The 13015-nt window shown below is 40.1% G+C and overlaps 1 protein-coding gene across 2 annotated transcripts in view; it reads right to left on the bottom strand.

Moving 5' to 3' along the window:
• Window positions 1–13015, bottom strand: part of cdk5rap2 (CDK5 regulatory subunit associated protein 2) — a 162226-nt gene that overhangs the window by 128548 nt on the left and 20663 nt on the right. For both annotated transcript variants that reach the window (XM_073052506.1, XM_073052510.1), the window contains exons 4-5: window positions 10951–11061; window positions 4577–4653 (exon numbers count right to left, since the gene is read on the bottom strand). In XM_073052506.1, coding sequence (XP_072908607.1) covers window positions 4577–4653; window positions 10951–11061 — 188 coding nt within the window. The remainder of the gene's footprint in view (window positions 1–4576; window positions 4654–10950; window positions 11062–13015) is intronic.

The raw sequence follows: 13015 nt of genomic DNA, 5'->3' as shown, positions 1-13015 counted from the left end.
GGCTGGTCAAGAAGGTTCAGTTGCTTGGTATTCAGAATGAGGTAGTAAATTGGATTAGACATTGGCTTTGTGGGAGAAGCCAGAGTGGTAGTAGAGGGTTGCCTCTGACTGGAGACCTGTGACTAGTGGAGTGCTGCAAGGATCAGTTTTGGATCCTTTGTTGTTATCTATATCAATGATCTGTATGATAATGTGCTTAACTGGATCAGCAAATTTGCAGATGACATCAAGACTGGGAGGTGTAGTGGACAGTGAGGAAGGCAACCATGGCTTGCAGAGGGATCTGCATCAGCTGGAAGAATGGCAGATGGAATTTAATGCAGACAAGTGCCAGGTTTTGCTCTTCAGTAGGACCAACCAGGATTGGTCTTACAGTGAATGGTAGGGCACTGAGCAGTGTGGTAGAAAAAGGGATCTGGGAATACAGATACATATTTCATTGGAAGTGGCGTCACAGGTAGATAGGGTCGTAAAGAAAGCTTTTGGTATATTGGTCTTCATTAATCAATATATCGAGTACAGAAGATAGGATGTTATGTTGAAATTGTATAAGACATTGGATGCCCAATCTGCAGTATTGTCTGCAGTTTTGAAAGATATAAACAAGGTTGAAAGAGAGAAAATTTACAAGAATGTTGCCGGGTCTGGAACACCCAAGTTATAAGATTAAGTAGGTTCAAACTAGAGCATAGAAGATTGTAGGGAGATTTGATGGAGGTATACAAAATTGAGGGGTATAGATAGGTTAAATGCAAGAAGGCTTTTTCTCACTGAGGTTGGGTGGGACTATAATACGAGGTCATGGCTTAAAGGTGAAAGGTGAAAAGTTAAGGAGAACGCAAGGGGAAACCTCTTCACTCAGAGGGTTTTGAGTGTGTAGAATGAGCTGCCAGCACAAGTGGTGCATGTGAGCTCGACTTCAATGTTTTAGCGGAAGTTTGGGTAGGTACATGAATGGTAGGGATATAGAGGGCCAAGGTCCAGCTGCAGGTCATTGGAAGTAGATAATTTAAATGGTTTTGGCAAGGACTAAAATGGGACAATGGGCCCATTTCTGTGCTGTACTTCTCCAACTAAAAATAGCCACATAGCCTGACAAATGCCTGCCCTTACCAAATCAATGAATGAAGTTCTCCATTTCTTGGAACACAAGAGAATGAGAGGTGACCTTATAGAAGTGATTAAAATTATGAGGGCATAGATAAGACCATAAGACATAGAATTAGGCCATTCAGCCCATCAAATCTACCTCCACTATTTCATTATGACTGATTTATCATCCCTCTCAATCCCATTCTCCTGCCTTCTCCCCGCAATCTTTAACACACTCACTAATTAAGAAATTATCAACCGCCACTAAATATACCCAGTGACTTGGCCTTCACAGTCATCCATGGCAATGAATACCATACATTCTTATCCCCAGGGTAATCCAAAAACTAAGCATAGGTTTAGGGTGAGAAAGTAAAGATATAAACTGGACCAATGGGGCAGCTTAAAAAAAAAACAAGAATGGTGACTATATAGAATGAGCTGCCAGGGGAAATGGTGGAGGCAGGTGTAATTTCAGAAAACTTAGATTGGGACATAATGAGGCAGGGATTGGAGGTATATTGGGTGAATGCAAGAAATTAGACTACTTAGGTGGATAGTGTGGTCAGCACAGATTCAAACCAAAGGTCTTGTATCCATGCTGCATTGCTCATAACTAAAACAGAAACACCTTTATAACATTTAAACAAACTGATAGGAGGGAATTTCCAAATTCATATACAACCCTAGTTCACTGTTATTAGTTATTTGTTAACTTGCAGTCATATTTGTTATTGGCGCCTTAAAACCAATCATTTTGAACAGATGAGGCTCGTCAGCCATGGTTGAAAGCTCATTTAAGAGAAGGAAAACCCTCGAACTTCCTCTGCCTTGCAGTGAGACCGACTCACAAAAAGGGCTTCAGGAGTACATAGAGGAAAAATCCAGAGCTGGAATCCCTAAGATAGTCCTAAGTTGAGTTCAACGCTGACTGGAAACTCCTGTGATGCTGCGAGTGCCCAACTGTCTCTATCATTCTTTTGGATTCATCGGCTGAATGGGCAACAGCTTGCTCTCCATATCGTACTGCCTGCCTTGTGTATCAACTGATATAGACAGCTAGGCCACAACATCTGTGGTTGACTCCAACCAACGATCTTCCAGTCCATGCAAAACCTTAACCACATGCTCAATTATTTTTAAGAACGCTTGTGAAAATTCAAATAGCAAAAGTACCACAAAGCTGCTCTGTAGAGTAGTGACAGAATCCAAAGAAGGTATTAAATTTAATAAAGGTTCCTTTGTTCAGCACAGGTTTGTAAAACATCAGAAATTCTAAAGATGTGGAGATTTGCTTTTTGAAAAACTAACAAGTTATTTTTTTCATACTAGTTAAATGGGCCATCGGTTAATCGTGGCAGCCACTTATTTGGCACACTATGCACTTAATTAGGACAGGAGACTGTTGTGGAACAGTTTCTAACTAGCGTCAGTTGCAGGCACGTTGTGTGGCCATTAGACAATACCATACAGCAAACAGTTTTCAAATAACATCAGTTTGTGTTTGTGTTCAATAAAAGTGATTTTTGTCATTGATAATTGGCGAGTAATAAACAGTAAGACAATTGAGAACTGGTTTTGCTCACTGCGGTTTCAAGCGTTCCACCTTGGTGATGCCAGAAAAGGGAGGAGGGAAAATGAAAAGATTTCACTATTACAACAAGTTAGAACCTATGAAGAATTAAAAGTATTGATAATCATCTTCAATGCTACAATGAAAATGAAGATTTGGAGGATGCAATTACCAAAAGCACTGTGTGAAGGCATTTCACTATCTACACTAGATGTCTACACTGATTTTGTTCACCTACAGTCAGTCAATCAAAAGAACATGGCAGCATACACTGAATGAATTCTGGATAACTATTAGGAACAGTTTTATAGTACTGTAGCACTACTTTTGGTAGTTTTCTAATTTGTTCTGCATTTTAGTCAAATACACAATTTGTTACTCAGCTAAACAATAGTTTGCCTCTTGTTTTAATGTCTTTTTAACTATTTCCATGAAACTTTAGCTAATTGGGGCAGTCACTTAATTGGACCAAAATATACTAGTGCCAAACAGAATCCACTGTACATTTCTTATTATAATTTATAGTATTTTTATGCATTGCACTGTATTGCTGCTCAAAACAAATTTCACAACCTGTCAGTGATTATGAACCCTATTCTGATCTATCAAGTCACAAGGTAGTTCATAGCTTATACAGTTTATTTTTAAACAGCAAAACACATTTCCTCATTTGTGCCATCATGGAGGGACATCGATATCAGACTAAATTGTGCAACAAGCCAGATTAGTTCAGTCAGTCCAGTAGCAGCATGAAAGCAAACCAGACTAGGCTGTTAGTAGCTTTCTGTTGACAAGACCAAAGCAACGCAAGCAAAAAAGCCAAATATGAGCATTCCTAATGTTCAGAGCTTTTACAGCCCATCAGTCTTCCTCAGAATCACAGCAAGTGCACAGCCCATTTCTCTAGTGGCAGTTGTAAACGAGCTTCCAACTCTAATTCCACTACCAAGACTCTGGCCATCCAAGTCCTGCTTTCTAACTGATTCAAAAGCTTTTTGTTACTTTCACAAGAGTTTCCAAATAGCTCAGAAAAAGGGAAATATATCAATACCACCAAGTGCTGACAAAGCAGAACCAGTCTCAGCACCGCTAAGCCACAGAGCAAATCTGGCTGAACAATATGGCTGTGGGTTTATCTGCATGACGCGCATTGAAGCAGGAAGTGACTACATCAGATACTAAGTAGAACAAAAATTAAACATTCCTTTCTATAGCAACACATCATAGCCTTGGACCAACCTTAAGATCAAAACATGAGACTGATTGCCCTTGATGGTTTGACATTCAACCAAGAGTGGCAACAATGCGCTTTGTTAACCATTTAACAATTACAGCACAGAAACAGGCCATCTCGGCCCTTCTAGTCTGTGCCGAACACTTACTCTCACCTAGTTAATCAGTTAAAGATTGATAAATCCGTGGCCTAAGGAAGAAGGAGAACTTCAAACTTTCTGCATAATCACTCAAAGAGCTGGACTGCATGTGCATGTAACAAGAGCTGTATAATTCATGTGTGCTGTGGACACTTTCTGGAGGTCCAACATCTGCATGTTCCACGACCACTGAACTGTGTAAATGTAGGAAAATATGTTGAAAAATAAATGTGCTAGGTTTTGTAAAACGGACTCCTTCTACCTTGGGCCATGAACTTATCAATCACCTTTCGTAAACTGCTCGGGTAGACCATGCACACAATAAGATTCTAGCGTCACGGTATTGCAAAAGCTAACACCTTCAGAAGGGAAAGATGTCAACTTAAGATGTTTTCAGAAAAAAATTGTTCAAAATATATCACACAAAAAAAATTGGCAATTCAAAATATTTGAAACCTGCACATTGCGTGAAGAATTTCCCAATAGGAACCATTTTAAAATCCATTTCCACATTTGGCAAAGAATTAGTGGTACTTACGAAGCTTTAACAAGCAGTTCTCGCTTCTCCTTTAATTCATGCTTTAAACTTTCCAATTCAACTTTGAGTTCAATGTTCTGCAAGAAAAAAAATTGCCAAATCATAATTAATAATGCAAACAAAAAAATTCATAAGAGGAGTTTAATTAAGAGATACACCTTTGCTGTTAACAAGGACAGCAAGACTGTTTCTCTGGAATACTAGCTCATCAGTATCCTGGCTCATACAAGCATTTAAACTTAGAGAAGCTTCTATTCAACTGAAAGAAATAATTGCATACCATTAAAATGTGAAAACTTTCTACAGATACTGACTGACCTACGAGTATTTTGTTTTCATTTCGGAATTTCTGCATCTGCAGTTTTTTACAAAATAGTAACTGGCTTTCTAGAGCAAAGCCACTCAATGATTACAAAAGTAGAACAGAACATCACAGGAATGAGAAATACAAGATTTAAATAAATGATGCAAGAAAGTTTCAGCACTAAATCAGAACCCAGTCAGGAACTTTACATTCAAAATATACTTTTAGCAAGAACTTGAGCATTTCAGACACTGACGTGTGGTAAACTTTGCTGTTTTGCAGCAGTATAGTGCAATACATAAAAATACTAAAATTAAAATAAGAATATTTAAAAAACAAAAAAAGAGTGCAAAAAGAGTAAAATAGTGAGGTAATGTTAATGGGCTCATGGGTCGATCAGGTTTTTGATGGCGGAGAGGAAGATGCTGTTCTTGAAACGTGGGATGGTCATTCATTTAAAGTGCCAGGTATTTACAAATTATAAAACTAGTTAGATTGAACTATTTGGGAACAGCTAACTCAGTCAGAACTGTTGACTTGATTATTGCAGATTAAAATTGCCAAAGGACCTTCCAGTTCTACATTACCTCAAGATTGCAAAAAAGCCTCCCATAGTGCTGTCCATGAGCACTAAATTCACTGAACCCTGTTTAGGAGCCATGTACCTCTATCTGCTTTTTATTTTTGTGTTGCACATTAACTAGTCATGAGTGGGAGAGCATGACAAAAGCAAAAGGAATAAGTTATGTATTCTTGCTCATTTCATTGCAAGTTTGTAGCTTGGAACCAGCGGAAGTCGCACCTTTTGCTGATCGCTGAGATAATGCTCAGTTAAGCTTAACTATGCCTTCTAAGCTTAACTATTGCTTGTAAAGGATTTGACATTTTGGAACAATTATTTAATTGGAGCTGAGGGCGTGTCACGCAAGTGTAATAGCTATGCAGGTTCGCATGCTAGCAGGAATTACTTTGAATTAGTTTTGCTGCTACATCCTGTTTAAGAGCCAAAGACTCAAAGGTTTGAGCAAAAAGATGATTGTAAAGTGACTAGAGAGTGAATTCCAGTTTTGGCCCTGGAAGCCTGATTTTAAGCCAAAAATCTTGTTAGCCACTACAATTAAGGAAGGCCAGAAGTTCAAAGTAAATCTATTATCAAAGTACAAATATGCTACTATATAGAGCCTTGAGATTCACTTGCATGCAAGTATTTACAGGAAAATAAAGAAATAGAATAGAATTAACAAAACACTATGTGCAAAAGACAAATTGTGCAAAATAAATGCTGAGATGAGTTGTAAAGAATCCTTGAAAACTAGTCAGTTGGTCACAGAAGTGAAGTAGAAAACAACATTCCTTCAGCTCAAGATGGCGCCAACAAACGATTCCTTGGGTGATCAAGATCTAGAAAACTAGAAGGCTAGCAGGAAGGAGCTTAAGAATGAAATTAGGAGAGCCAGAAGGGGCCATGGGGCTTTGGCAAGCAGGATTAAGGAAACCCCCAATGCATTCTACAAGTACGTGAAGAGCAAGAGGGTAAGTGAGAGAATAGGACCAATCAAGTGTGACAATGGAAAAATGTGTATGAAACCGGAAGAGATAACGGAGGTACTTAATGAATACTTTGCTTCAGTATTCACTGCAGAAAAGGGCCTTGACAATGTAGGGATGACTTACAGCAGACTGAAAAGCTTGAGCATATTGACATTAAGGAAGAGAATGTGCTGGAGCTTTTGGAAAGCATCAAGTTGGATAAGTCATCAGGACCAGATGAGATGTACCCCAGGATACTGTGGGAGGCGAGGGAGCAGGTTGCTGATCCTCTGGCGATGATCTTTGCATCATCATTGGGGACAGGGGAACTTCTGAAGGATTGGAGGGTTGCAGATGTTGTTCCCTTATTCAAGAAAGGGAGAAGAGACAACCTAGGAATTATAGACCAGTGAGTCTTACTTCAGTGGTTGCTAAGTTGATGGAGAAGAACCTGAGAGGCAGGATTTATGAACATTTGGAGAGGCATAATATGACTAGGAATAGTCAACATGGCTTTGTCAAAGGCAGATCATGCCTTACGAGCCTGATTGAATTTCCTGAAGATGTGACTAAACACATTGATGAAGGTAGAGCAGTAGATGTAGTGTATATGGATTTCAGCAAGGCATTTGATAAGGTACCCCATGCAAGGCTTATGGAAAAAGTTAGGAGACATGAGATCCAAGAAGACATTGCTTTGTGGATCCAGAATTGGCTTTCCCACAGAAGGCAAAGAGAATGAAAATAGATGGGTCATATTTTGTATGGAGGTCGGTGACCAATGATGTGCCTCAGGGACCCCTTCTTTTGGTGATTTTTATGGATGACCTGGATGAGAAAGTGCAGGGATGAGTTAGTAAATTTGCTGATGACACAAAGGTTGGGGGTGTTGTGGATAATGTGGAGGGGTGTCAGAGATTACAGTGGGACATTGATAAGATGCAAAACTGGGCTGAGAAGTGGCAGATGGAGTTCAACCCAGATAAGGGTAAAATGGTTCATTTTGGTAGGTCAAATATGATGGCAGAATATAGTATTAATGGTAAGACTCTTGGTAGTGTGGAGGATCAGAGGGATCTTGGGGTCCGAGTCCATAGGATACTCAAAGCTGCTGCACAGGTGGACTCTGTGGTTAAGAAGGCATACAGTGCATTGGCCTTAATCAGCCGTGGGATTGAGTTTAAGAGCCAAGAGGTAATGTTACAGCTGTGTAGGACCCTGGTTAGAACCCACTTGGAATACTGTGCTCAGTTCTGGTTGCCTCACCACAGGAAGGATGTGGAAACTATAGAAAGGGTACAGAGGAGATTTACAAGGATGTTGCCTGGATTGGGAAGCATGCCTTATGAAAATAGGTTGAGTGAACTTGGCCTTTTCTCCTTGGAACGATAGAGGATGAGAGGTGATCTGATAGAGGTGTACAAGATGATGAGAGGCATTGATCGTGTGGATAGTCAGAGGCTTTTTCCCCAGGGCTGAAATGGCTAGAACGAAAGGGCACAGTTTTAAGGTGCTTGGAAGTAGGTACAGAGGAGATGTCAGGGGTAAGTTGTCGTCTTTTTAAAAAATGAGTGATGAGTGAGTGAAATGGGCTGCTGGTGATGGTGGTGAATGCAGATACAATAGGGTGTTTTGAGAGAACTCCTGAATAGGTACATGGAGCTTAGAAAAACAAAAGGCTATGGATAACCCTAGGTAAATTCTAAAGTAAGCACAGTACATTTTCAGCATGGCATTGTGGACCAAATGGTTCGTAGGTTTTCTATGTTTCTCTCTTCCAGATAGGAAATCTCTAAAATCATTACACTTTTCTATCCCTTTTCCTTGTTTATTTTGTCTTGTTTGTGTTATGGAATCTGTTGGAGCCTGTGATCTGCAGTTTGGAATTTGATCGAATGATCTAGCACCTGCTGTGTCCAGAGAGCTGCTTCATGGAGATCGGAGACGGGGACCCAAAATGGACTGAGAACACCAGCTGACTCATGGAAAATATCAGAATGACTCATGTATGACTCCATCTCGAAGCAGTGAGGAAGATTCAAGCATCGAGGTGAATGCAGAGAGGGTCAGTGGTTGCTCTCTATGGAGGCCACCAGGGTGTTTGGACCAGGCACGAGCTCAGAGTCATTGAAAGACTATTTGATGTTCTGAGATCTGTGTGATTGGACATAACTTTATATTGGTCTCCTTCGGTTTCTTGGTGTTTTCTTTGTGGCCAATTGACAAGTGAGTGATCTGCTAGTGCTTTCTGAGTGGGGGGGGGGGGTGATGTGCAGGGGTGCAGAGATGCCAAGGGCTTTGATACTACTATCGCTGGGTTTTTTCTGCAGGGCAGGGGGTAGGCATTATGGAATTTGCGAGTTTTGTTTCTTTTTTGTGCCGGGGAGTGGAGTTGGAGGAGTTGATGCCTTTTCTTTCAACAACAGCCATGGTCTTTCTGTATTTTATGCCTATCTGGAGAAGATAAATATCAGAGTTGTATTGTATACTTTGACAATAAAATGAACCTTTGAACCTTGCATCAATAATGTGGCCTTCCATTTTTAATGTAGAAAATGCATCCCAAAGAGGTGCTTTACACTTAAGAGTGCCAGCCCTATTCACAGATGACACATTCTAAGAGAAGGATTACCGAAAGGCCTGACAAGATAGATGGTGGAGGTAGAAGAAGATAGAGAAGTATGAAACAGGACAAGAATTCAATTCCAAGAAATTCACTCTCAATCTTACATCCAAGATAGTGACAGAGATAAACTGATACTTTGGCAATTGGAGTGATAAAGCTGGGTTTCACCAGCATATCACAGGAGACATAAAATGTACTGAGAAAGTCTTAATAAAGCAGCCTTGAATCATAACTGGAAGACATTTCAGGTCACATTGAAGATATTAGGCTGCAGATTCCAAAAGATGAGCCTCTCGGGGAGACACAGAGACTGAGAAGGGCACTGTAGATTTGTAGCAGAGTGAGTATAGGTTAGATCAAAGGACCAAACTAGAAACAGTGTAACAGCCATTCAAAGACAATGCATTTTAAAGAAAGGGAAGGATTACAATGAGGTACAAGCAAAGTGGATTGTAGAATTAGTGGTTAACCTTTCTGAATAACACTAGTGATGCATTTATTACTGGGTGCCACAGTAGTGTAGCAGTTAGTGCTACACTATAATGCACTACCATCAGGACATTAGAGCTTGAAGTTCATTTCCTGAGTCCTCTATAAGAAAGCTTGCACATTCTTCCTATATGACACAGTGGTGTCAAGAAACCAACCTCTCCCTCAATGTTGCAAAAAAAACAAAGCAGCTGGTTGTGGATTACAGGAGGAATGGAGATGGGCTAACCCCAACTTACATCAATGAATCTGGGGTCAAGAGGGTAAACAGCTTTAAGTTCCTCGGCATCCACATCACCGAGGACTTCACGTGGTCTGTACACACTAGCTGTGTGGTGAAAAAGGCACAACAGCGCCTCTTTCACCTCAGATGGTTGAGTAGGTTTGGTATGAGTCCCCAAATCCTAAGAACTTTCTACATGAGCACAATTGAGAGCATCCTGACTGGCTGCATCACTACCTGATATGCGAACTGTACTTTCCTCAATCACAGTACTCTGCAGAGAGTGGTGCAGACAAGCCCCGTGCACCTATAGATGTGAACTTCCCACTTTTCAGGACATTTACAGTGACAAGTGTGTAAAAAGGGCCCAAAAGGATCATTGAGAACCCGAGTCACCCCAACCACAATCTATTCCAGCTGCTACCATCCGGGAAATGGTACCGCAGCATAAAAGCCAGGACCAATAGGCTCCAGGACAGCTTCTTCCACCAGGCCATCAGACCGATTAACTCACACTGATTTGAGTGTATTTCTATGTTACATTGACAGTTCTATTTATTATAAATTACTACGATTGCACAGTTAGGTGTAAGAAATAAAGTCAATTCAATTCATATGTGTATGGGGTTCCTCCGGGTGCTCCGGTTTCCTAACATAGCCCAAAGACATACAGGTTAGTAAATTGTCCTGTGATTAGGCTAGGGTTAAATCAGTGGGATGCTGGGCGGTGTAGTTCAGTGGGACAGAAAGGCCTGTTTCTGTGCTGTATCTCTAAATAAAAAGAATCTAGAGGCCCTTGCCTTTGAAAGTAATACAAGCTATTTTTCTGCAGATGTAGCAGGAATCCTAGGAATCTATCCTAGCAAACATGATGATACGGTGGAAACTGACTAGTTTCTCATAAATGGTGACAAGATCAAGACCTTAGTATAGCCTGTTTTTGAACTGCTGCATCTGGTCGATTGCAAAACCCATAATCCTCCAGTAAGCCAAACGTCAGTTGTGTTTTTTGCCCAGTGGATACCTCCCATTACATGTAACACTTTTGGTGTTATTTCAGATTTTCATTACAATTTTTTTTAAAAAGCAAAGTTTTACGGTTGAAGTTTGGTTGGGGTGATGGTGAAGCCACCAAACCTCTCCTTTACCATTAAATGTTCACATAATTTGCATTGTTTTATCAGCAATGCAAATTCTCTTACCATCTTAAATATATCCTCACTACCATCATCAAATTTCTGTTGCATCCGCTCCTCCAGGAAGTAGATGCGAAGTTTGAGATTGAAGTTTTCTTTCTTGAGATCAGTGATTTGCTGCAAAATAAAAACAATGAGGTACATCAGCAGATAGAGTACATCCTCCAAACATTTAAAAGCAAGCCCTAGCCTACCACTGTCCTTTTAATTAGCTCCCCTCCACCACTCCCTCAGTCTAGATAACTGATCCTCACCCTCAACTATCTCCACACTAAAGGTACTGCAATCGCCCCAGCTATGCCTGCCTTTTCGTCAGCTATGCAGAACAATCCATATTCCAAGCCTACGCTGGTAATCTTCCCCAACGCTTCTTGTCAATTTTATTAACTTTGTCTCCAACTTCCACCCTGCCCTTAAATGTACTTGTTCTATCTCTGACAGCTCCCTCCATCTCTCAATCTCCATTTCCAGAGACAGATCATTTATGGTTATCCTTTATAAGCTCTGTTTTCTTATCTATACCGTTTCCCACCCACTCTCATTTATAAAAATGCCATTTCCTTCTCCATTGCATCTGTTCTAAAGCTGAGACTTCCCATTCTAAAACATCCAAAATACCCTCATTTTTCAGAAAACAGGGTGTCCCTTCTATCACTGTTGTTGCTGCCCTAATCAGTGTCTCAATTTCCCAAATGCCTGCTTAGTTCTTGCCCACATTTACTCCCCCAACACCTTTTTTTAAATTCCCCCCCCCCCCCCCCCATACTGGTGGCTTTCTTATCCCTTCTCTTTACCAGTCTTCAAGACCTGCCCATGGCCTCCCTCTGGTTTTCCACCTCCACTTTATTCCACTGATCTCTCCTATCAGATTTCTTCAGTTCTTATCTTCTTCCACCTATCCCCTTCAGCTTCTCACATCATTCCACCCCCCAACCAGATTTCCCCTCTCACCTGGTCTCACTTATCATTTGCCTCTACTCCTTCCCCACCTCCACAATCATTCTGGCTTCTGCCCCCTTCCTTTCCAGTCAACTGCTCATCTCCCTACTAGCTCAAAGAGTTCCTCCAGCATTATGTTTATCTGTGTTGCTCATTTCAGTAAATCATTATCAAGTCAAGTCACATCATGTAATGTTTGCTTACCGCCTACCTACTTAATAAAAGCATTTTTGTGCCCATCAACAGCAAACCTTAATCTTCATTTGATAAACAATTGTACAGATCTCTACAGACTCCTTTATTCTCTGTCAGTACTAAGTCGTTTAAATTACATAAAAAACATCAATACTATTCTATTGTGAAGATTAATAACTTTGCAGACTTCGACTTTACAATGAAAACTCCTTTTGTGAAAATACAAGAAATGGAAAAAGAAAAAACCTAAAACATCATGCTCAGGAGATGAGCCACAGCTGCTCCTGATCACAATGACTTATCAGAAAGCTTGTAGACAGTGTTCAAAGGCACACTTCTCCAATTGTTACCAGGAACTAGGGTGTTTTTCCATCCTTACACAAATTTGAAGAGTAGAAAAAGACAAGCTTATTGATAAGTGGAAGGTTTCAAACCATTCTGGAATGTCATTAGTGACACTATTCCCCCTCAAAAGGAAAATAAAAACCAAATGAATTAGCATGAACACAAGAACACTATGTACATATATTTAGATTTATCAAGGGTTAAGTTCCAGGGGAAAAAATTAAATTAAAATATGAAAAGCATCTCCCATCAGATTTAACACAAGAACCTCTGGACACATTTCAGATTGCTAAATTTCAGTTAAAACCTAATCATTTAAATAAAACACCATATTATTTTCCCATATATAGTTGATGCCGGTTAATTGGGACACATTGGGACCTGTACATTTTGGCCCAAGTAAGTGGCAACCCCAATAAGCTAAAGTTTCATAGAAATAGTTAAAAACAAAGACAAAACTACCTCTTATCTGAGTAACAATTTATGTATTTAAAATAAATGAACAAATTAGAAAGCTATCAATGCTACTACAGTACAAAACTGTTAGTTCGTATTAGTTATTGATGGAGGAATTCATCTGACGTACGACGCC

Source organism: Hemitrygon akajei, chromosome 7 (genome assembly GCF_048418815.1).
Source record: "Hemitrygon akajei chromosome 7, sHemAka1.3, whole genome shotgun sequence".
Classification (NCBI taxonomy): Eukaryota; Metazoa; Chordata; class Chondrichthyes; order Myliobatiformes; family Dasyatidae; genus Hemitrygon; species Hemitrygon akajei.
This window is presented reverse-complemented; position numbering and strand designations above follow the sequence as displayed.